This window comes from Equus caballus, chromosome 17 (assembly GCF_041296265.1).
Source record: "Equus caballus isolate H_3958 breed thoroughbred chromosome 17, TB-T2T, whole genome shotgun sequence".
Lineage (NCBI taxonomy): Eukaryota > Metazoa > Chordata > Mammalia > Perissodactyla > Equidae > Equus > Equus caballus.
Window position 1 is genome coordinate 37,380,116 of NC_091700.1, and position 26,263 is coordinate 37,406,378.

The following is a 26,263-nucleotide window of genomic DNA, read 5'->3' on the forward strand; positions in this document are numbered from 1 at the left end:
AAGATAATCCAGTTCAGGCAGGAGGCAGCTGGGGGTGGGGGATGGGGCCAGAAAGGGGAAGGGGGAGGAAAGACCAACAAAAACATGAATCAGACATTATTGTGTTCCAAAGGCCAAAGGGGACCCAGTCTACTTGGAGTGGAGACTGCAGGTCAAGTTATGATGGAAATAAGCTCAGGTATGATAGGGCTGTATCTTGAGAGTTGAAGAGCCAGGGAAATAAGAAGGAAGTTGTTGAAGAATATGGTGGGGCATTTCCTTTGTGACAAAGTGGCCTGATAATTATCACATATAACATTTATTTAGTGATTAATAGCTCACAAAGCAACTTCAACTATATTATGTAATTTAATCCTCACAACACTTGAGATGTAATCTTTATTTTACAGATAAGAATACTGAGCCAAATATAGTAACTGGCTTTGACCATGGGCACGCAGTTTGTCTTCTGCTCTACCTATAAGCTTTTCACAATGAGAGCAGTATTTCAGGATGCATATTGCGGGATCCTATATACTGCATTATAAGGAGAAAGAAAAGGTAAGGAGATGATTGTAGAAATCTAGGCGTGAGCAAATGAGGTCCTAGACTAGGTGGTAGCAATGGGAACAGAAAGGAAGGGAGAGAGTGAAGAGAGATTTCAAAGGTATAATCAGCGGGAATTGGTGACTAACTGAATATAGGGGGCCAAGGCAAAGAGAGAACCAAAGATAATACCAAATTTGAAGGCCTGAGCGAGAGAATGCTGGTGTCATTTGCAGAAGCAGAGGAAAAGCTCATTTGATAAATACGGATTGACAAATGCGTTTGAATTGTTAGGGCAGAGACTGTCCATGTTGTAGCTCCAGTATCTATCACACAGTGGGTGCTCATAAATATATTGAGTGAATGAAAGAAAAAAATTATAGTTTAAGCCAGGGGGATGGATGAACAGAACCAATAATAGAGTATGTGTGGAGAGAAGAACGGAAAGCCAAGGATCAGGCCTCGGTGAGTGCCCTCAGTTGGGAGGGGGGCACAAAAAGAAGGGAAAGGAGTGCTGTTGGAGAGGTAATAGTAGAACTAGAGACAAAAGCCTGAGAATTTTAAAAGTTAATTTTTCTTAGACCCATTAAGGAAGCTTGCTTATTGCTTCAGAAAAGGTCCATAGTCTTAGGCATTTCTCCAACATGTAAGAAAACATTGACTACCAGCTCCCATTGCTTTGGGTAAAGAGATTCCTCTTGCATTGTTTCTCACAGAGCAGTTGCATGGGACATCTGAGTTAGAATGACTTGGGACATCACTAAGTCTAGAGATTCCTGGGCCCCATTCCAAATTTCCTGAATTATACTTTTGGGGTGCAACCTAGGAATCTGCATCTTACAAGCTCCTAGGTGATTTTCACGCACACTAAAATTTCACAATCAGTGCCATCCAATAAAAGGACCATGAGGCAGCATCCCACAAAGCACAACCAGAAGGATCTACAACTAGAATATACACCTACGTACTGGCAGGGGGTGGGGGAGAGGCCTTTGGGGAGAAGAAGAAGAAAAATCAAATAAGATTGGCAACAGATATTAACTCAGGTGCGAATCTTAAAAAAAAAAAAAAAACACCAAAAGGATTCCTTTAAAAAGAAAAAATACTCTGGTAGATTCCTGGGAAACTGCTTGACATTTATGGAAAAATGAAAGACAATGCAACACTCTGAACTGAAAATATATTCTGGAAAATGCCCTGAAAAAACTAGTTTGAACAGTGAGTTTAATTTAGCTCTGACTAGGGACACTCAGTCGGATGGTAACCAGAAAGCAACTTGGCCTCTCTTTGTGGTGAGCACTGGTCTGGGGAGGTCAAGATGCTGATTTGACATTGAGATTGAGACAAATACCAGAATTTTCAGTTCACGTGCTTTCTCTTACCCTACAGTTCTTGGAAGCAGAACAGACAAAGACAATCCTTTTACTCATTATTATTTGTATTTTCAGATCACGTCCATTTCCCTTTCCAACACCTGAATGAAATTAAAAAGTTAGGCTGGTTAGAGCAAAGATCAAAATGTCTCCCCAATTAAAATTATGGATTAAAACGAGAAAAGATTATCCCAGCTAACAACGTGTCAATATAGAAACATTTGGGACATGCATAGATTTTGTCTTTGAAGGACAAGGCTTTAAGCCCAAATCTGTCTCCTAAAGCAGACATTATAAGGCTGGAGAAAAATAAAAAGTCATATAGGTCAGCTTCTAAGACTTAGAATCTCATCTTTTCATCTTTCTAAGAAAAAAAAATAGAAAAGGTGACTTGCAACCTTCCTTGTTAATGTGTTTCTTTCTTCAGACTTCTAATCATGATGTTTCTTAACAAATTTAAGTCCAGTTCCTAGCGCAGTCTCTGAAAATATCGAATAGCTGGATCCAAACATTTCTACGGTGCTCAGGATGTATTTACAGACAGATGGTTTCTTGCTCCTTTTTCAATTCCAATGGCCCACTTCCCTTAGCATTTCCTCAAAGGGCTGGTTTCTCAAGCCTCCAATTAATTTTTATTGTTTTCCTTTCAACCCTGCATATTTCACTTAAATATGCATGGAACTAAAGGTACAAAACTAAAACAAATATTCAAATAAAGTCATATACTAATCATTCTTTTTTTTTTTTCCAAGGAAGATTAGCCCTGTGCTTACTACTGCCAGTCCTCCTCTTTTTTGCTGAGGAACGCTGGTCCTGAGCTAACATGCATGCCCATCTTCCTCTACTTTATATGTGGGACGCCTACCACAGCATGGCGTGCCAAGCGGTGCCATGTCCGCACCCAGGATCCGAACCGGCGAACGCTGGGCCGCTAAGAAGCGAAACATGTGCACTTAACTGCTGCGCCACCAGGCCCCCCATATACTAATCATTCTTGATTGTTCATCTTATATTATGTTTGTGTTGCTTTCTCTAATACCGTATTATTTTTTTTTCATGTTTTTTTTATAGCCTTTTTTTTTTTTTAAGATTTTATTTCTTTGCTTTTTCTCCCCAAAGCCCCCCGGTACATAGTTGTATATTCTTTGTTGTGGGTCGTTCTAGTTGTGGCATGTGGGACGCCGCCTCAGCGTGGTTTGATGAGCAGTGCCATGTCCATGCCCAGGATTCAGACCAACGAAACCCTGGGCCGCCTGCAGCGGAGCATGCGAAGTTAACCACTCGGCCCCGGGGCCAGCCCCAAATACTGTATTATTGATTTGTCATTAGGAATCATGGTTTCTTTGCCTCAGCTCCCTCTGTCCTATTCCAGTTGCAAATCTTCTTCCTACTGATGTCTACCAGAGATCAGTAAAATGTAGAACTAAACTAAGTCAAATGCTTATCACATGACAAGAAAAGGGCATTGATTTATAAGCTTAAATTAATTCTCACACCTTTCAAATTTTTTAAATAATTGAAGTATACTTACATGACTTAAAAATAAAAGGTAAAACAGATGAAGTGAAAAGTCTCTGTCTCACCCATCTTCCCGTTTAGTTCTCCAGCCCCAAAGAGATAATCACTACTATTAGTTTCTTGCTTTTCATGCATACATAATCAAATATGAATATATATTCTCCCAGAGAATTTTATATGTGTACACACACACAAATATGAATACACATTACTGCCCCCTTTTGTCTTACAGAAATTGTTGCATACCATAGTACTGTCCTGTACCTTGCATTTTTTTAACACACATTAAAAATTTTATTTAACTCCTTAATTAATAAGGAACCAGTAAAATGTTACAGCTGGTTCAAAGTACTGCACATTTATAGGCAAATAAGGAATGATGAATTTACAGATATAAAACTGTCAACAATCAATCACTTTTCACTGAACACAACTAATTTGCATTTCTATGTACAAAACTTATTTGCATTATTATCAGTTTTCTACAACTTACAGAGTTGTAGAATAGCTTAAAGACCATGAGAGGTGGAGGGAACCACGGAAGGGCACCCTAGACAAGATACTGCCTGTTTCAAAGTCTTCCACACTTTTTCCTGACAGTCTCCCATCCCCTTTCTGTTGTGATCAAAACAATCTGAAAGGAAGATTATTATTCCAAAAGAAGGCTGGTGTCATTAGGTTTGGCCTGGTGATTTACATGGTGCAGCAAGAATTTTAACTTCCCATAGAGGCCTTCTTAAGTTGGCCCCACAAGCCTAGACCCACATTGTACTGAACAGCTGCTAAGGTCACAACTTTCTATCTGGAAGTCTTCATGAGGAATCTCAAATTGGACTTTTAAAATCCTCTATTTTATGTTAGCCCGAGATTAGGAAACCAAATGCATGAAATTCTCCATTTTTCACCTGCAGTACTTAAAAATTTGGGTTAGTTCCTCTGTTCACCACATCTGCACCTTATGGTTTTACTAAATGTCTCCACAGAGTTTAAATAAAATTCAAAATATTAAGAGAGAGGTCACAGTCTTAGGATACAATATCAGACTGGAACAACATATGAAATTCTAGAACTTATTAAAAACATTTCTAAGCTTAGGATTTTGAGAAACTAATCTTATTCTCATTGTTCATATTAGAGAAATGCATTAAAACTCCATTAAACTAGGAGGCCGCCCCGTGGCCGGGCAGTTCAGTCCGCGCGCTCCGCTGCCGCGGCCCAGGGTTTCGCTGGTTCAGATCCTGGGTGTGGACATGGCACTGCTCGTAAGGCCACGTTGAGGCGGCGTCCCACATGCCACAACTAGAAGGATGTGCAACGAAGATATATAGCTGTCTACCGGGGGGATTGGGGAAGATAAAGCAGAAAAAAAAAAAAAAAGATTGGCAACAGCTCAGGTGCCGATCTTTAAAAAAAACTCCATTAGACTAAATGCCTGTTTGCCTGTTTTGAATAGTTTAATACTCACAGAAGTTTGTATAGATACTGTTATTCCCATTGTTAACAAAGAGGAAACTGAGGCAGAGTGTGCACTCAGGTACCATACAGGCTCTCACACCATCCAGTTGGTCTATAGTTGGGTTTAAATTTCTTAGAGGAAGAAACTGCTCCAACAGCCAACTGTGTTGCCTCTCACTCTGTGGAATAAAGCAGCCTTGCAGTCTAGTGTGCAGGGCCCCACTGAGTGTGGGAAGGAAGGGGAGCAAAGCGCTTCTGACCTCTACTGGGCAGCCTCCTGCTAGAACAGGCTGTGTTTCTAGGCTTTGCCTGCATGATGCTTGCTTGAAAATCTAGACCAAAATTTCCCACAGAAACAATGCTACTAGGTTGAAGTTGGTTTCAGAAGCCAGAAACCTACATAATCTGTTTGTGGTAATCCACCAAAATTCCTCACCACCACCTCTTGGTGGTGGTGATATGGGTGGGTGTGTGTGCATGGAGGAGGTATGTAAATAATTTGAAAAAAGCATTTTATATTTTAACAACTGTAATCTATCTTTTCAACTATGTAGTTTATATATATTTATTTAAAGATTCTTTTATTTGTAAATGATTGGATGAAATGTTAAAAAAAATAAATATCTAGATCTTACTTTGTGTGACTCTTCAGAAGGCTGAAAACACTAGGCTGTCTGGGTGGATACCAATGCTCTGGCACCATTCCACCCATGAGAGGTCCAGCACTCAGCACCTCCTCATGGTCTGCAATCTGGCTGTTGCTTTAGGGATCAGAAGCCTCACCCCCTGCTGCACCTCTGGCAGTGAGAGTGAGGCCCTATCCCCTTTCTGCTGAGACATCCCTGCCTTCCCACCTCCTGGAGGTGAGCTGTGCAGGAAAGAGAGGTGAGTGATGGAGAAATAGAGACATGGGACTTGAGGCCAGTTCCTCTCCCTTCCTTCCTTTCTTTTCTTTCTCAAGTCCCAGAGATGGACGATCTGACCAATTTTCCTGCCTCCCTGGGCGGTGGTGGATCCCAGTCTCTCTCCATCATTCTTGAAGCAGGCAAACATCAATTCTTTTGAAGCTTATAAGGATTTTTACTCCTGGTAATAATCAGTAACAGTTGGGGCGTTGAAAGACACCCCATACAGCCCAGGTTTCTCTCAACCCTTTCCAGGCTCATGTGGATTCAGGTAGGGAAGATCTAAGCACTGTCCCCTCAAGAAGCTTTCCCTGACCCCCAGGCTGGGTGGGGCCCAGACTCTGTGTGCTCCCAACACTGTGGTCAGCTCTTTATCTTCGTACTCATTCCGCCCCTCTGCTAACCACCCAGCGACTCCTTAAGGGCAGAGAAACACTAGCATGGGGCTGGCCCAAAGCAGGTATTCGGTAGTTATTTGTAAAAAGAATTTGTGGCAACAAAATTCATTTGCTGTTTGGGCATTTAAGACATCTTGATGGAGCTGCTGAGAGTGAGGGGGCTACAGGTGGAGGAGGGAGGGCAAAAGGAGAGACCAGGGTGGTGAGAAAACAAAGGGTCTCTGAAAGGAGTAGGTGAGAAAATGGTAGAGATGCTGCTGCCAAGACCATCCCTGAACTAGAGGTGGGTATGAGAGAGAAGTGGTCTCCAGGGCTCACAGGCCCTTCCTCTCTTCTGCATCAGAGGTTCCACTCTGAAAAGTCCACCTGGGCTGAGACCAGAGCAGCAATAAGAACAAGAGAAAAGGGAAGGGGATGGACCCCCCAAAGTGGTGATGGGAGAGGAACGGAGAAGATGTCTAAGGGTTGCTAATATGACCACAGCACTGCTAGGCCAATAGGAAATTCCAGGGGGAGGGGTTCATATGTGAGGATACATAAAAAGACAACTGTGAGTTGGGATTGTCTGTTTTATATAACCGTAAGGGAAACTCTCTCGAATAGTAAGAACACTGGCCTTCCTGCCCAATTTTCCAATTATACTAAAGCACTTACCATGAATTGAATGAACAATAATTTTTTTTATCATAAGTATCCTTCTTGGAGGAAGATTCATATTGTAGATATTTTTCACAGCTGCAAAGTATCCAACATACCTATTCTGCAAAACAACAGAAGCCTCAGTTTAAGTGGAGATGAAAAGTCTAAAGTCAGCATTCCTGATTTTTTTTCTATACATAGAACTTGTTAAGGAGAGTAATTAATTAAGGAAACATTTATTGGATGACATTATATGAATCTACATACATGCCATTATAGGCGTTTTTATATATGTTGCCTCATGACTGAATATCTACCTTAAAAAAAGATACTGAACTAAGTGCTGTGGGGAAGGAACAAGAAAGGAGCCAGGTGTTGCTTATAGGCTGCTATGATTGAGAGGTTGACCAACCAGAACCAACAAAGCAGTTTCAACAACATTACAGTGAGATGCAGCTAACTGAAACTGTGAAAAAGGTCGATCCAAGGGTAGAAGCTTGACTGTGACGGAGTTAAAGGAAGGCTTGTGGTTTGGTGGAGAGTCGCCTCCTAGGCATGAGAGAACTGCAGATGTGAAAACTCAAGAGGAAGACTTCTCTAGGCCAGTGGTAGATACATATTCTTCTCTCGTTCCTTCACGTTGCATTTCCCCAATTCTATTTTCAAGGAAGCCCTGTCCTTTTTAGTCTAGTTCTTCTCCTGTGGCAGGCTGCTCACAAGGGCTCTCTCCTTGAATCTTTCTTCAAGAAGCTGAAGAGTTCAGGTACTGAATCAACTGGACTTAAAAGTTCGCGGACTCTTCTGCACCCAATGAGAAGTGTTAAATTAACTGCCATACTTTGCATTGGAAAGGGCCAGTCAAGGGAAGCGCTCTTGCAATTTCTTAACTCAGAGGTGGATGAAATGTAGTCTGTAGAATGGCCCACAATGCAGGGTCAGAATTTGATGGTATCTGAGAATTACCTCCCCACATGGAGGGAACTCTGTCCTGGGGCTTTGCCAACACAGCTCGGAAACCTGGGGCCGGGTCCTTGTATTGCTCTCCCAGTGAATCAGAAAAGATTCAGTTGTAGCCTAGGGAGTGCCAGTTCTGGACCAAAGTTAGAGAAACTGTGCATGACTACAGAAGAAATGGGGAAGGGAATCTGTACAGCGAGAGTCCTTGAAGGAGTTGCATCTAGCGTCCCCTTGGCTTCTGCCACTAGATTCTTGATCTTTCATTAAAGGATGTAACCCATCATGGCCCTAAAGCTGCTCTTACTCTCACTCTTCCTTCTCCTTCAGCCTAAAACAACAGGGTTTGTAACAGAAGTTAATAAGACAAGCATCTATTTAGTAAGCATTCACTACAAACAAAGGAGATACTATAAGAGGTGCTTTGGGATGCCAAGGTTGGGAAGATGGGTAAGACATGGGCCTTGTCTGCAAAAGGGGCAGAGAAGTCGCCACTTCAAATAGCTAGAGAATAATATAAAGTCACTTAGTCCCTAAGAGAAGCACAAAGGGATATAAAAACTGAAAAAGCAAGAGACTACATCAGGCTGGGAAGAAAAAAGGACTCCAGGAAAAAGGGTCCACATGAGCAACAGCATGTGGGTATAAAGAGGTACCAGGTTGAGAAACAGCAAATGGTCCAAATGTGTTAGAGCGTAGGACATGTGAATGTACATTATGGAAGAAATGGTTGGAAAAATAAGATCTTGATGCCAGATTAAAATGTTTATATTTGTTGCCCTTGGCAGAGGGGAGCCATTATGGATTTTGAGCATGGAAATGTCATGATTAGAGCTGGGCTTCAGTAAGTTCAAGTATTACTTTTAGCCTATAGCTTATTACTATCTTTTTTTTTCTTGGGTGTGGCAGAAAAGTATCAGTGGATAAGGCTGAGTTCTTTTGCCCCAAACTAAATTTCTAGAGCCAGCAGTTACTAAATTTCCAGAGCCAGCTAACAAGGCCAAGGTTATCTATTCAGCTCCCATCACTTCATTCAAAGAAAACTTTCTTTCACAGCCGCATCCACATCTACTTAACAATTGCCAACCAACTCTCACTTCGGTTTGAGAGGCAATATAGAAAAGGCAAAAACAGATGAGATGCTGTGCAGAGGATGGGAAATAATGGGCTTCAGAGTCTGACAGATCTAGACTTGAGTTCTTGGTTCAAAAAAATTTCACTGAACTTCAATGTTCTAATCTGTAAAATGGGAATCACAATGGTGCCCTCTCATGGAGTTATTGAGAGTATTAAAGGAGATAATGAATACAAAGCACTTAGCGTGGTTCAACAAAGTCTAGTATGTTGTAAACTCTATAGGATAAATGTCCAAGTTCCTTCAATAAACAAAGTATAAGGAATAAAGAAGACAGATGGAAAACCTATAAACTAAAAGAGACTTAACAGACAAAGAAACCAAATGAAATGTGTGGCCCTTGTTTAGACCCTGATTGAAACAAACTAAATTTAAAAAAAGATTTAAAGATAATTGTGGAAATTTAAACATGGAGTAGACATTTGAAATTATTAAGATATTATTAAGGTATAATATTCTTAGATATGATAAATGGTTTTAAGGGTTTTTTAAAGAGTCTTTATGTTAGATGTCACACTAAAATATCTGTGGGATAAAATGATCTGATGTCTGGGATTTCCTTCAAAATAATCCAGGTATAGAGAAAGGATGGAGAGTGAGTGTGTGTGTGTGTGCACACGCGCGAGGAGAATGGAGAGAGAATGGATGAAACATGGTTGGCTACATGATGAAATGATTGTTGAAGTGGTGAGGTGACTGTAAGGAATTTATTATATGATTGTCTTGACTTTTTGTGTGTGTGTGAGTAAGTTTCACCCTGAGCTAACATCCATTGCCAATCTTGCTCTTTTTTTTTGCTTGAGGAAGATTGTCCCTGAGCTAACATCTGTGCCAAATACCCTCTACTTTGTATGTGGGATGCCTCCAAAGCATGGCTGATGAATGGAGTAGGTCTGCACCTGGGATCTGAACCTGCAAATCCTGGGCTGCAGAAACAGAATGTGTGGAACTTTAATCACTTGGCCATAGGCCGGCCCTGTCTTGACTTCTTATATTTGAAAAAGTCCACAATAAAATGTCTTCAAAAGGAAAAAATAGGGTAATAGCATATATTTCACATGGGTTGTCTGAATATTAAATGAGCTAATATATGTAAAAGTACAATAGTGTCTGGTATATAATAGGTTTTTGAAAAATGTTAATTTCCTCTTTTCTCTCTCTTTAAAAACACAGCCTCCCCATCTCTCTTTCTCTCTCTCTCTCTCACACACACACATGTGTGCACATACACACTTGTGATGTTCTGCAAGGGCTGAATTCTCCCAGTAGGGGTTTGTGAAAGACTCAGTTCCTTTCTGCAGGGAAATAAAAGGCTGATGACTTTAGATATTTTCAGAGGTCTGCAACCTTAGAATTGGACCTTCCTACTTTGGGAGGGGAATCAACTCCTGAATTCTGTAAACAATAACCAATATAAAATGGAAAGCAGGATGCTCTGGGGAGAACTCAGTGCTTGCAAAGCACAGGCATGCCATAGGCATGGCTCTCGGGCCCTGGGAAGGATCCAGGCCTGTCACGGGGCACCCAAGTGCTGCTACCTGATCACCAAAGGAGAGAAGTCTAAATGAAACTAAGTAATAGGCACCAATCTTAACCAAATTCCCCAAAGAACCCACCTTTTTTTAAAAAGAAACTTACCTGGGAAGGAGTTTCTACTCCCTGAAATTTAGAGCTGCTGGTTTTATCTGTTCGTCGTTCTCCAAAATAATAAAGGCTCTCCTATAGAAAAGGGGACAATCCAATCATGGCTCATTTTCACTCTCCTTTCCTATATAAGGTACTCTTAAAGTTTCCAAGGCACATTATTTCCTTAAACCAGCGGTCTTTGGGCAGAGGCTATCCAATACAACAAAACTAAGAAGGCAACATGAAGATCTGCTCTCATCCAAAGGCTGATAAAGACATGGAGTTTCAGAGCTGGAAAGACCTTAGGGATCATCTGGTCCTTCTTCCTACCTTTCCATTTTACAAATGGGGAAGACTGAGACCAAAAGAAAACCAAGTGACCTGTCGCGGAGACGTATGCAGCCAGTTGAGAGAGCACAGGCCCAGAGCATAGGTCTCTGGCTCTCAGTCTAGGGCTCTGGGTCAATGGCTTTTGATCTTTTTATTTATTTATTTATTTTATTTATTTTTTTTTGAGGAAGATTAGCCCTGAGCTAACTACTGCCAGTCCTCCTCTTTTTGCTGAGGAAGACTGGCCCTGAGCTCACATCTGGGCCCATCTTCCTCTACTTTATATGTGGGATGCCTACCACAACATGGCTTGCCAAGCGGTGCCATGTCCGCAGCTGGGATCCGAACCGGCAAACTCCGGGCCGCCAAAGTGGAATGTGCACACTTAACCGCTGTGCCACCGGGCCGACCCTGATCTTTTTATTTTTAAAGCTACAATCTACATTAATAAACCTAGGACACACACACACACACACCCCTGAAACAAAAGTTTCACAAAATAATACTACCATTTGACATTTTCTATTTAATCTATTTTATTTTATTAAAAAACATGCTGGTCACAACCCAATAAGTTGATTTACAACCCACTGATAGATCATGATCCGTAGTTTGAAAAACACTGTCCTAGAACATCCATTTTATAATTTGTGTGTCTCAAATTAGAAAAAAAGAAGATGGTGGAATTAGAGTGCTGGGCATTGTGCATAACCCACAGCTCCTCTTATCTGGACTGGCGGCCAAACGAGGAGCAGAGCTGCTGAGAGTGTGTCCTTTAAGTGGTAACCTCTCAGCAAGATCATGGCAGAAAAAAGACTGACGACCCTACTTAAAGACGTAGAAACAGCCCACTCTGTCTTCTCACAAATTTCTAGAGGGCACAGACCCCACATATACTGAGTACGCAAAGATAATAATATTCGGGCAAGACTTGGCTCTGAGTTGAAAAACGATACCGTCTATCTTCCTAGCACTTCTGAGGATGTTTAAGGTCCTTTGGAGAATTTACCTAATCAATCTTGGTACTATTCTTGTGAGGAAGGAAGAATTCTGCAGTTGGTGGGAGTAACAGCAGATCTGGGACTAGGGGAGGCGAGTAAAACCTCTAGATTGCTGAGTATTTGTACAATTGCATAACTTGGACCTTACTCATCTCATCTCAATCCTGCCCCCATTGAGTCCTGTTTCTATTTAAAATGTTGCTATTGTATACATCATGGAGTTTTTGCATTAATTTTTATTTTTGAAAGTATTGAATTAGAATATTATTTATCTTAATTACTAAAATTTTTGGCATTCCCTTAATTTTTGTGCCCAACGTGAGTATGTCACTGACATCACCCTCATCTTGGCCCAGAGTAAGAGGTACCTAGGTTAGTTACTAACTACAGCAAGTTAAACAAGGATGTATTAAAACCAAGCTTTCTAATAACCACCTCTCCAATTACATTTTCATAAGTACCATGACTCAAAGGATCATCTTAACATCCTACCAGTAAGGTTTCAGAACTAGCGAATTCAATCAGCACAGGACAGAGTTGATAGTAACATCTTTCATACCTCTGCAGTTACAAATATTTCACAGGCAATCAGGCAGGCACAAACCATAGTACCAGTCCGTCCTGGAAAAGAAAACAGTTAGTTCGTGAACCAATGTTCATGGTAATACTTGGTATAAAAATACTCTTAGAAATATCCTAAGAGTTCATTTTGGATTGATTTTCTTTCACTCTGAAAGTGCTTGTTCAAAGTATTTCAATTCAGAAATAGCCAAAGCTGTTTCACTGCTCAGAGGTTCCACCTGGAATTCTGCCCTAACTCTGTGCATGATCGCACATGGGCACGTGTATACCGTTCTTGAGTTACTACTGCTGGGGGCTGCAGTAATAGGCAGAAGCAATCAGCTCTGCTCTAGGACTCCAAAGCTAAAGAGCTGCTTACCAATTAAGACCTAATTACATACCCTGTTTTTCTAACTAAAAGTACCTATAAAAGATAAAACACGCTCAGAACCCAAAACACTATCGAGTATTTGAATACCCTTTACTCCCTACATTTTCATTAGAGTTTTTAAGTGTGTTACAAAACATATATGAAAGTAAAAAGAGTAGTATAATGAACCCCCATATACCTGTTTCCCAGATTCTATAATTATCATGTTATATTGCTGTACTTGTTTAATTTCTCTTCCTTCTTCCTTCCTTTCTTCCCTCTCTCCCTCTTTCTCTCTCTTTCCTCTATAGCATTGTAAAGCAAACCCTTGATTTCATGTCATTTCATTCTCGAAGTCTCTTATGTTTTATTCCAATTGATACTTTTGTCCTGCCATACAAAATCTGAGTTTAAAAAACATGTTACTTTTATTTTTACGATGATCTGTAGCTTTTGTCTTAGCCAGTATATGCTGAACTTATTTTATGTAATTCCAAACTTACTCTTCTAACTTGAGATGCACTCTATTTTCTAGTCCTTTTTTGTTTGTTTGTTTAATGGACTACTAAACTTATTTTGCAACCCATAGTTTGAAAAACACTATTCTAAGCCAAGTGCTTCCAAAGAGGACTTTGTACCACCGTCTGCTATTACAAATAAAAGCTTCTTGCTAAAGGAAGCTACTGACCATTAACAACCTGGCTCTCAGTTGTATAGACTGTTAACATTTCAATTTTCAAGGACATTTCTGGTCTCTATAACTCTGATATTTTCCCATTTGAAGAAAACTTTTGCAGATTCATGTCCTTGTGACTGTAGATAAGTACAAGCACAGACAAAGTAGATGCTCTCTCATCCAGTCAAGTCGTGTACAGCGGGGAATCGTAAAAATGATACATACTTGCCTCCAATATTTTATTTTAACTTAAAACATAAATGTACATTCATTCACTAAACTTCTGATATTGGACGAAGGTTTTAACATTTTGAGTGCCCCCAACTGGAGTTTTTCTTGGAAAGGCCAGACTCATGGTATAAACCATTGCCTCATCCATATTTCTAGCTTCAGATTCTTCCGAGCAATCTAGGTGCAGGATCCTTCTAGATTTTACTACTGGAATTTTTCTCCCAATGTTTTACGTTAGTCGTACTTGCATTTAATTCAGCTGCAATTTTGGTTGTAGGCAGTCAGCTTCATTGAATCTTCTTGAAACATTCAACTTAGGTTTCATAAAATTGTAACTCTTTCTGTTCACTCTGACATTTTACAGATCTACATAATATTTGATTATTTGACATAAGTATAATAACAAGTAGAACTGGCAGACACTGGTGGAAGCAGAAACACATAGGCATACTAAAAAGAAGCATACTAGCTACAAGTTTTCAACATGCCAATGGACACCGATAGGTGTGTTTATGGAGGGAATGGAGAACGTGAAATAATCCACCAAGTTGGTCAGATGGAAGTCGTAAGAGAGCTTTTGTTATCCTGAAGTCGGCAAAAGCATCTTGCACCTCTAAATATAATACAATTTTTGGCTTTCATAATGATAACAACTAACATTTGGGTAATGCTTTACAGATCTCATATAATCTTTACAACACCTCAGTGAGGTAAACAACCTGGCATAAAGAAACTGAGAAACTGAGGTTCTGTAAGTTTAAGAAACTTTCACATAGTCAAATAGCTAGATACCTTAATGCCAGCTTATATGACCTTTTGCAACAATCCTTAAACTTTATTCTTTCTCAAGTGGTGTCCATCACCCTTCCTCACAATGCAGATCTTATATTTCAAGTTCTTGAATCTATAACCAGAGTACTGAGGTGATTTTCCAGACACCAAGAGTGGTAGCTCTATGTATGTATGTATGTATATATGTATGTATGTATGTACGTGTGTGTGTGTGTGTGTGTATCCCTTAGAGTTGTTTAAAGCACTTAACATGTAACTGAAACAATTTCTCATTCAAGATATTCAGACCAAAATAGCCTTTTGTCAGTTTGACTGCCTTACTTGATACAATGAATGTCTCAAATGAAAATGTACTTTGTAGCATCCATTAAAAAAGACTTTGAAAGAGCTAGAGACGCTTAAACATTCACTCCTATTATTTAAATAAAAATGTGTTCATTGTATATCTACTAGAAAAAGACTCAGGAAAGATAAGTCTGCTGCTAAAAACTGATAGCATACCAGTTGAAGGATAACAATAATGGCCAATATTATCAAGCCATTGATACTTCTTTCAGATAGATAATTTTCACATTTCATTTAATCTCTAAAATAGGACCATGAGGTTGGAACTGTCATCATCCACATTATACTTATTAGAAAACTAAAGCATGGAGAATTTAAGTAATTTACTCAATGCCGCAAAATTCTTTAACGGCATAGTTGGGATTTAAACCTAGATCTTTTATTTCAAAGCCTGTGCTTTTAATCATTATGTTTTGATAACTGCAACTTTTCAATTTCTTTTCTTTTTTTTTTTAGTCTCTCAACTGGGAAAAAAAATCCAATTGAAAAGGATAGACTAAACATTGGTAAAAGACACGTATAAAAGATAGCTGATGAAGCTGTGAGAGAGTTCTCAGTTAATCTAGTCCTTGGGCCCAGTGGAATTATTTTCCAGAAAACTTAGAATTCCTGACTGGACAAACTTGCAAAAGAGATTCCTCAGCATCACTGGATATTCCTTATGGTGGAGAGCAGGAGAGGTGTGGATAGCCTAGAGCTGATTCATTTCCTGCTTTGCAAATCAGGAGGTAGTGCATTTCCCAAATTGTAAGCCAGTAACCTTGGTGTTAATTTAGGGAGAAATTTTAACACAAATATACTTAAATGGATTTGTTGCATACACATAAAGAAAAGCTATGATCACTCAAGCCCAATGTGAATTTTCCAAGTTCTGGTGGATTTATTTCATTGATAGTCTCTTGATACTCTTTATACCCACTTTTCCCTACACATCTGTACGCTCACAGTACTCCTTGTATGACGTCTCTGCTCAAATGTCTTTGATTTGGTAAGACCTTCCTTGACCATCTACATATCAGTTAGCAACCTCTCTCCCATTACATATTCTCCTTATTTTTATTTTTTCAATTGCACGTGTCACCATCTAATACATATATTTTCTCTGTAAACAACAGACTGTGGTCTCCATGGGAGATGTGCATGTATCTGCTTTGTACACTGTCACATAAATGCATCTAGACAGGATCTGCTGTTCAAGGCATGAATGAATATATTTGCTCTTTCAATTTATCCTGTCATCCAGTCCCATGGCCACTCATTTTTCTCATTTTGTTTTCACTTCCTCATCCACCTAGAAGTATGACGGACAATTTCACTGTTGGTTTTACCAATACTAAATAACAGTGCCAGTAACATTGCCATTCTTGCTTCTGGTCCTTTTGCTGTGCCCATTCTGTAAAAACCTAATACTGGGTCCATTTGGGCACCCACTTCCTCCATTCCTACACCAGAAATGTAGAGACAACAGAGATGCAGAAACACCAGAGATAGAGAGAACCGCTGGAGAAAAATCACGCAACTTTTCATGTTGGTAATAATGTCAATTAATGGTCTGACACTTAAGCTAGACCCTCACTGCAGCCAAAACACTTCTCAATGGTGCTAGTCAGTTCTTTTTCTTGGTTCCCTTAGAATTTGGTTGAAATTTTCCCTACATTCCTTAGGTCGCCAACCCAATTGCCTTCCCACTGACTCTGAGTTTGTGTCTTCATTTCTTTCTTCCCAGAGGCAGGATCTCCGATAACGTGTTGCCTCCCTGAATCCCCCTTACAAGCTTCCCGTAACTACATCTATTCCTGTGACTACACCTCTTCCCTTGAATCTCACTTGTGAGGAGTTTCTCCTCTTAATTCAGCCAAATCCTCCACTTGGGCTCTGGATCCCATCCCCTTCTCTCAACTCAGGGTTTTGACTTTATCAGGCCCTACTCTTCTGTGTCTTCAACCACTCCCTCTCTTTGACTCCTTTCCCTTGGCAAATAAACATATTCAGCTCCCCTTACCCTATCTTATAAACAACACTCACTATCAGCCCCAAATGCTCAGACAACTAACTTCTCTCTGTCCTTTTACAGACAAGCACCTTGACTCTCTAGTCTACACTTGCTATGGTCACTTCCTCCTCGTTAACGATTCTGGTGCTGGCTGTCTTTAGACTCTATTTTAATAATTATAATAGCTACCATTTACTCACTGTTTACTATGTATCAGGTGCTCTACTACACAGTGTAATATGCATTACTTCATTTTAATTTCTTAACAATCCTTTAAGGTAAGTATTACAATTCCCATTTTACAGATGGGAAAACTGAGGTTTTGAATGGCTATCTAACTCACCTAAATGGTTAGCGATGGTCCTAGGTTTTAAATCTGGACAGTTCAATGCTAATTATCCCACCATTACCAACTGCATAATAATATGCACACTTTGAGAAAGACTGTTCTACATCAATGTATCTATCTTAGTCTTGAGCTCCTTTATATCCCACTGATGTGACTGCCTTTTCCAGTCACCTGCAGGCTTGCTTGACTCCTCTGGTCTTTTCAGTATTTCTTCACTGCACCTGGATCACTGTTTTTGGAGTTTTCTTTGCTGGACCCTTTTTTTTTTTTTTTTTTTGCTTCATCTGAGGTATTTTGTTATTTATCTGGCAAATCTGGCAAGGAGGTTTCTCTTACATTTTCCCATAAAAGATAAAAGAATATTTATTCTAAGAAATCTAAAGAGTTTTCTTTACAAGGGTACTGAGAATATTAAATCTGGGTACTCTTTGCATTAAAGTTCAAGAAATCTAACAAAGATGATTGAAAGTTAAAAAGACTATTTCTAAATCAAGATGATAGTTTGAGCACCAATGATGGATTGAAAACTTCCACCTCTGTATCAAACATATGGAAATGATAAAGAAAAAAAATGGCTGAACTCAAAAATAAAAAGGCAAGGAAAACTCAGAGGATCAGAAGTGGAGAGAGGAGTCAAGCTGGTAGGTAGGAGTTGAAGCCAAGAAACCTCAAAATAAACTATTATAGGAAAAACAAAAGGGTGAGAGGATCCACAGAATGCAGGAAAGTAGATAAAAAGAAGCATAGAAAAATTGTGGTAAATATAAAACATATAGTTGAATGTCATAAATAAGTCCAAATATGTCAGCAATTGCAATAAATACATTGAAAATGAAGATACTGAGATTGCATTTTTAATGATGCAGGTATATGCTCTTTAAAGAGACATATCTAAACCAAAATGACACAGAAAGGTTGAATGTAAAATGATGAAAAATTTATAACAGAAATAACCCACTGAGAAGATATAATAATCATGTATTTGCATGCACCTAACAACACACTATGAAATATAAAATGCAAAAGTTGATAGAATTAAAAGAAGAAATCAACACACAAAATAGTTGATACAAAGAAATAGTAAAAAAGAAAAGAAATACTAAATAGAAAGATTTGAGTAATATAATTAATAAGATTGATTTAATGGATAGATAGATTTATAATAGATAGATAGATAATAAGATTGATTTAATGGATAGATAGATAGATAATGGATAGATAGATAGAGGAAAACTGATACGAATGACAATTTAAAAAAAAGAGGCTGCTCTGATGTGCACCAGCTGAACACCAGCCCTCCAAACAATCCTAAAGGGAAATCGATGAAAGACATGTGAACACAGAATAGTCCTCTCTCAGAAAAAAGAAAAAAATGAAATTTGAAATGAATGTTTTCCTTCAAGCAGGGAATTAGCTTTAATTAAAAGAATAGTGAAGCCAATTGCTTGAAATTATAATATTTTAGGTTGAGCCATGTGAAATGGCCATTTTTATAAGTGAAAGATGGTCCAAAACTGACAGTTCCATGTGGTTCAACCTCTATATTCTTCATTTACCCATGGCATTGTAAATTGCTAACACATACAGAATATTTCAACCTGTGGATCTGGAGACAGAACTTGCCTACTCACTAATGGGCTTGAAACTAGTTTTCAAATAAGACTAAAACTTGATTCTACTCAAATATATACGGCAGTTTTAAAGAGTTATGTTTTCCCGGAATTCAATATAAAAAACCATTTTACGGCTCACCAAAAACATAATTCTTTGTCAAAAATTGTGAAATATGCTTGGATGATTATTAAAAGTCTAAAGTTGAATGAGAGAAAATCTAATTCAACTTAAATTGGTTGGATTTACTAACAGCTTTTTTTTTCATTGTACACCCACCAAAATCATCTTCTTTCTATCATTACACTATAAAAATTCCAGTAGATTTGGTTTTTGAAATAGCATCACTGTTGGTGCCCTTAACTTTAAAAGCCTCTCACAAAGTTTAAGAACAATCTTAAATAGAACACAAGTGCTCAGACAGTTTCTAAACACTGTATTTTGACAGATTATTTTAGCAAATCAAAAATGAAGAAACCAAATAGTCAATAACAACGGAAATTTCTTAGTTTTTATTCCTATTTTCTTCCCTTCTTTACTCTCTGCCTTCCTCCCCTACTCCCCCCTTTCCTTCCCTTTCTTCAGTCTTGAAGCTAATATTAAAAAGTGTTAACAATTATTAACACTGATTAATAGCAGTATGACTTGGTCTTGTACCTTAATATGTTTTTCACATTTCTCTAGAAAAAGAGAAATAAAAAGAAAAATGTTTTTACCTTTTCCGCCTTTACAGTGAATCACCACAATGTTTCTTTTATCCTCAGCCATCCACTCAATGACTTCCTTCGAAAGAGTCAGCATCTCTCTGATTTCAAACGTAAAATTTTTAGTTGAATTAAAGTACTTCAAAAAAATTGAGCTCAATTCATTTAGCCCTCTTCTGACAGCCAACTTGGCAAGAAACTTACTTTAGAGTGGGCACATTGTGATCATCAATCATGACTCGATGGACCCTGTGGTGGAAATGCTTAGGATTGTAAGATCTTTCACCTAAAATAGATGATGCATGGGTCATACCTCTATATCTAATAAACAAAGTAAATGATCAAGTTATGAATAAGTTATGCTTTTCTGTTAGAAATTCCTTATTCACCTTTAAAAGGAGCTTTCTGACTGGCTCCTCCTGCTCTAAAAGAAACTTAAGGGTCTCAAAAATATAAGGACAGTAGTGGTTTGTCCATCTTGAGTAACCTAAGTTCAACCTATTTTGGTTTGCTTAATAGGACTTACTTTTAATTTTCTAGCAGGCTGCTCATTACATTATTATAGGGTAGTTAAGCACCACAGAGCAGAAGCAAATGTGGTCGACCAAAATGTTTGCCTCCTGAAAATGATAATTTAATGTACAGGAAGAGGAGAAAATCAAGAAAGACAAAGTAGTAAGCTGAGATATAATCTGTTTTCTACACCGTTTTCTTTTTTTTCTGTGTAGGGCCCTGCTCTCCTCACACCCCACTCCTAGTGGGTTAGAGAATGAATTTGCTGAATTATCTGTCTTCAAAACAGGAGCTGGCAGGAAAAACAGAAATATTTTCTTCACCTAAAACCACTAGAGCATACAGACTCCTAAAATGGCTCCGCCTCTACCCCAGCCTCCTGTCTCGCTCACGGGGCACTTCGTGCTGTCGAGCTATCTTTTCCCACCAAATAGGGCCAAGAGCAAGATGGAGATTTTTTAACTCACTTCCCACCACTACCAAATACTTATGACTAAATGAAACATAAAAACTGAATCGTCTTCTTACATGCAGTGATTTGTTTTCTATCTATAGTAGGAAAATATCTAGTTAAGTACGTACTGCATAGATTGTAGACTTGGTAGTGGTTTCGATGCTTGGTGTCCAGGAACCGCACAACTTCCTAAAATCGATGGACACATATATTACATATATCCACATGGCACCAACATAAGCCACTTTCTAGGAGTAGCCTGAAATGGTTATTACCTTTTATTCCCTTGTCCCTCACTTAGCACCTTTTAGGGGAGATGCAGGGACTATAAGAGTATGTGCATTCCAAATCACATCTAACCCACTGATAGTTTTCAAATAGCCCACAAGGTTGTGCTTGACTACCCTGATTAGCCTCTACTATAAATACACATTGTTTAAAGATACCAGACAAGGAAATTAGCTGGTTGACTAGTTTTAAGTGAATTTATTCCTACTCATTAATTCGCAGTACTATATGATTCTTATCTAGATCTAATTCTACATAGATATGTATTTTAGATAATGATCTGGATTTTACCATCTACCTAAGCATTACTTAAATAAATAAATGCAAAAAATGTATGTATGATTGTGTGTATGTGTGTGCATGACAGAAAAAGATAAACACATTATGTCAAATTTTAGATAAATGGTAACAATATGGAGAATTTCTTGGCTCATCTGTGTTTTCTTATTTTCTAAAATGAATACATATGTGTGTATGTGTATATATGTGTATGTTATACACACATATATGTATATATGTATAACTAAAAATAATAAATAGTGGTTATTATTTAAAATACAGTTAATATCACCATACTAATACAACAATATTTCCAGCAAACTTATCCAACTGCAACACACACATGTGCATGTATCTCTGCCAAAAACAAAAGTGACTGTAAAAAATGTCAAAAATTGATTAGTACAGTACCCTTATAGCAATGTTTACTGGCTTAATATTGAGAAAAAGAAAAATTAAGGTATCAAAATGATCAATTTGTTAAATTGGTTATCCCTGTCAGGAGGAAATAATAAATCAAAAAGAGAAACACTCTGAGTCTGCATAGCACTGTGGTAGGGGGGATAAATAGTCTTACACGTGTCAAAAATGTGTGGGATCCCTACACCAAGATAAAATCCAGATGGACTGAGGTATCAAATATAAAAAGCCACAAATATCTCTAAGAAATGTAAATGAACATCAATCAATTCTTTGGATGAGGAAGAACTAAGGATTATCAATGGAAGATCAACAGATTTAGGTTTGACTTCACAAAAATTTGAAATTTCTGTTTAAAAAAAGCCACAGTACAACAAACAAATGACAGGAGATTCTTCAGTAAAATTGAGAGAATAAGGACTATGCCTAGTGTAATCTATAAACTAGTTATAGTAGTACAAACTAATAACACAGTAACAACAATTTAAAGATTACTCTCTCACCCTATAGATAAATAGGCCATAAATAAAAGTGTCAGTTCACAAAAGAGAAAATCCAACTGGCTAACAACCTACAAAGATAAATATTTAGCCTCACCAATAAAGATGCCAAAACAGTAATGAAATGCCATTTTCACCCATAAAATTAGCCTTTCCTTTTTAATGAGAAGACCCAATGCTGGCAAATATGGCATGAAAATTCCTTGCAGGCCAGTTAATAAGTACATTTCAAGAAAAGAAAATTGAAGGTTAATATCTCATTAGTATGTACAAAAATTTCTAAATAAAATATTAGTAAATAGAATCTAATGATATATTAAAAAGGATAATATATTAAGACCAAAGGGGGTTTATTCCAGGAATAGAAAATATTGTTTTAATATTCGAAAATCTCAATGGAATAAGAGAAAAACATTTTGATTATCTCAGTAGATGCAGAAAAAGTATATGATATATTCAGCACCGATTGATGATTAAAAACTCTTAGCAAACTATAAATAACATGGAAGTTTCTTAATCTGGTAAAGGATAGCTACAAAAAGCCTCTAGAAAATATCATTCTAATATTGAAATAGCTAATTCTTTCTACCTAAATTTGGGAACAAGGCAAGGCTGTCTACTCTTACCACTTCTATTCAACATTACATTGGAGGTCCTAGACAGCTGAATAAAGAAAGAAAAAGAAATGAAAAGTACAAAAAGTGGAATTAAAGTAGTAAATTACATGATTATGTATGTAAAATATCCCAAAGAATATACAAATTAATTATTAAAATAAATGCATGAATTTATGAAGGGTGCTGGAAATACATACAAAAATCAGTTATAGTCCCAGCAAATAATTAGAAAATGAAAATTTAAAAGTACCATTTAAAATAGCATCAAAATCCATCAAATAGGGATAAAGCTAACAAAAGATGTGCAAAGCCTGTACAGTGAAAATACTGCTAAAAGAAATTAAAGAAGACCTAAATAAATTCAGAGATATATTATGTTTATGGGTTGCAAGACTCAATATTTTTAGATGTTGATTCTCCCCAAGTCAAGCTATGTAGTCAATGTCATCCAAGTTAAAATACCAGCAGGGTATGTGTGTGTGTGTGTGTATGTGTAAATTAACAAGCTGATTCTAAAATTTATATAGAAATTCAAAGGACCTAGGAAAGTCAAGATAGTTTTAAAGAAGTACAGGTTTTCTGGGTTGGTGAGCAGGTGGAAATGCTCACCTGAGAAAAGTGAGAGAAAAGGGAGCCTGGAGAGGGTTTAGAAGCTTTGTGCCCCTTCCCCCATGCATTGCCCTATGCATCTCTTCTATCTGGCTGTTCCTGAGTTGTGTCCTTTTCTAATAAAGTGGTAATCTAATCACCAAGTAAATAAACATCAAATGAAGATGCTGTGGAAGCTGAGGAGCATGAGGTAAAAAGACTCAAGTTTGACAAAGAAGGAGAAGTCAGAGAGATGGCCAAACAACTTCAAGTGAAATTTCTTCAGTTATGATAGAAGAAACAAAATCATCTTCATCTAAGAATAAAGACAAACAAAGTAGTTGTATCAGGCAGCACTGTACAGAGGAGGATGAAGAGGCAGAAGAGAGTCTTTAATGACATCAACAGAAATGATCCCAGAAAGAAAAAAAGTCAAGAAAAAGAATCTGATGCCTTAACTAACTGTGAATGAAGAGACTTCTGAGAAAAATAACCAAATGGAGGAATCTCATTGGTCTCAAGCTGAGAAAGATTTACATTCTGAAGGTAGTGCAAATATAAGGCCCTGTAAGTAGCGACTGTGACTGCCATGAAACAGAAGAATTAGTAGGATCCAATACCAGTAGACATGGAGAGATTCTCTCAGAATCATCCATGGAAAACGATGATGATGCCAGAGAAGTCACTGATGAACCAACAGAACAAGACTATTGGAAACATTTAGATGCAGTATTTTACATACAGTTCTAGTTTTATACTGTATCAAATTCCTATGTAATAAAGTGGAGGTTTAGTTTTACAAGAGAAGTAGGTTGTAAAATAAAGTCCTTTATGGGATACATCCTGAGAACGTTGTTCATATAGGAACAGTGAATTATCAGCTCCTCTGGGTCCTGCTTATTATTGACAATTTTTGGTGGGCGGAGTCTGGTTAACCAGTGGTTTGTGTATAGATTTTTTTAAATTTAGAATTAAAGTTTTTAAATGGGAAGGTAATAATTACAATTTTTAAACTTTGAGGACAGTATCACATTTAGTTTATACATACGCAAGAAAGCTTTTTGTCTTGTCTTTTTCTGACAGCTCTAGAAGTTTTCCTATTTTGGTCATAGTTTCAACATTTTACCATGTGAATTATAGGGTTTTGTGGTAGTTATATATTATTTATATTTATAAATATACATTACATATAATTCATCTCTTACAGAAACAGAATAATATAAAATTTGCCTCCTTAGAATAATATTGTACATTTACATGTAATCTATTATACAGGGTATATTATATCACACATATAATAACATATTATATAATATAACGTGGGATATAATACATATTATAATAAAATAATAAATAACATATATTATGTTATGTAATATGATTAAGTACAATTATATTTATATAATATATACCATATAATATATTATATATAAAATATATAATTTTAAATACAAATATACGTATATTATTCTAAGGCAGGCCATGTTATATTTTTATCCTTCTATAAGAGATGAATTTATATTATTATATAAATTATATATATTTATAAATGGAATAATATATATGTATATATAATATGCATTAAATTTTTTACCTGAAAGAGTATATTTTTAGGAGAATACTGCCACCTACGTGTTATAAGTTATATTAAATTTATAACTCCATAGTCTGTTTACTGAGAAAAATGAGCATTTGTTAGATAAATACCCTTACCTTAATGGGATTCCTATAGAAAGAGTGTTTTCCAGAAGATGGGAATGACATCGCAATAATACGCCCTGGAAGTCAAAATAGTCACTATTACAGATGTTATTATACATGTGAAACAATAAATGAGAACTTAATTTACATATAATCAGACTCTTTTTTCATAAAAAAGAAATTTCAGGATTGAGAATGACAAAAAAGCTAACTAACCCTCAGAATAATCAACATAACATATTAAAATATCCAATATAATGACCACTAAACTCCCACAGTGCTCCCAAGACTCAACTGCTTCCAGCCAAATGCAACAGATTTGTGTTGATCTCAGTCTGGAGCTGCCCCCATGGTGAGAATTTCTTATCTGAACACTAAAGAAAAAGGAGAGATCTGGGATCCAGCAATCGTGGGAACTCCCAGGGTGCTCCAGTGCTCCTGACTCAGAAACCTGAGACCTACAAAGGGTTCCAGCAAGAGAACAGGTCTCTCTGAGATCCTTGAGACCCAGGATAACTATTAGAACTCAACAAATTCTAAACCAAACAAATGGAGTCAGCTGAAAATTCCTTCAACTCCCTGTACTGTAACCAAGTAACCCTGATTTGGGATGACAATGGAGATTTTCCATTGTCAGGGTTAAACTACAAATATGTCACACTACCATGGTGCTAGATGTCTTCACAGAGAAAGAATGCTTCAGACAAGGTAAGAACCAAAATAAACATATAATTACCCACACACAAGAAAAATGTGAAGTTAATGTAAGTAAATCAACAGTTAAACTTCACAAACCAGTAATGTAAGTGAGGTCTAAGTCAAATCCATCTTTCCTGTATCGCCGTTTGTTTCCTGAAACCTGAGAGTTTAAAACAATCATTAATTTGTAAAATATAAATCAACATAAAAATAAAGAAGATTATATACATATCTATAACACTCGCCAGTATTTCCCGAAACACAAACATTTTTCTGAATCACAAACATGTTTTGCCCACTTACCATCCTTCTGGTCAGTATTTCAAGATGTCTTTTTTGGTAAGCCAGATGAAAAACTCTCATCAGAATGATAAGTCGTAGAGGTCGAAATATAATTGCCAATCTAACAATAAATTTTAAAGATCCATTTTTACTTCAGAAATAGAGGATTTTGTCAATATGGACTAAGTCTTGAGCAGTGATTCTTAACCAGGGGCAATTTTGTACACCCCACCTATCCCCAAGCCTCTCACCCACTTACCCAAGGGATATTTGGCAATGTCTGGAGGCATTTTTGGTTGTTGTAACTGTGTGTTGAGGGGGTGCTACTTGCATCCAGTGGATAGAGGACAGAAAAGCTGCTAAACACCAATGAACAGGACAGCTTCCATAACAAAGAATTATCTGGTCCAAAATATCAATAGTGCTGAGAT

General features: G+C 37.5%; 2 protein-coding genes across 4 annotated transcripts in view; one reads left to right on the forward strand and one right to left on the reverse strand.

Moving 5' to 3' along the window:
* Positions 1-26,263, forward strand: part of LOC138918375 (mitochondrial ornithine transporter 1-like) — a 98,922-nt gene that overhangs the window by 14,828 nt on the left and 57,831 nt on the right. The window contains exon 4 of one of the 3 annotated variants that reach the window (XM_070239629.1): positions 15,291-15,474. The exons of the other annotated variants lie outside the window; for them this stretch is intronic. Within the exon in view, the coding sequence (XP_070095730.1) occupies positions 15,291-15,334 (44 nt within the window). The 3' untranslated portion in view covers positions 15,335-15,474. Of the gene's footprint in view, positions 1-15,290; positions 15,475-26,263 lie in introns of those variants that run through there. 3 annotated transcript variants of the gene reach the window in all.
* LOC100630841 (phosphatidylinositol 3,4,5-trisphosphate 3-phosphatase TPTE2) overlaps positions 1-26,263 on the reverse strand; it is a 125,927-nt gene that overhangs the window by 4,799 nt on the left and 94,865 nt on the right. The window contains 10 exon segments of the mRNA XM_070239623.1: positions 1,908-1,999; positions 6,829-6,934; positions 10,541-10,621; positions 12,419-12,480; positions 19,504-19,592; positions 19,696-19,777; positions 20,587-20,647; positions 24,864-24,928; positions 25,647-25,710; positions 25,854-25,953. Of these exon segments, the coding sequence (XP_070095724.1) occupies positions 1,908-1,999; positions 6,829-6,934; positions 10,541-10,621; positions 12,419-12,480; positions 19,504-19,592; positions 19,696-19,777; positions 20,587-20,647; positions 24,864-24,928; positions 25,647-25,710; positions 25,854-25,953 (802 nt within the window).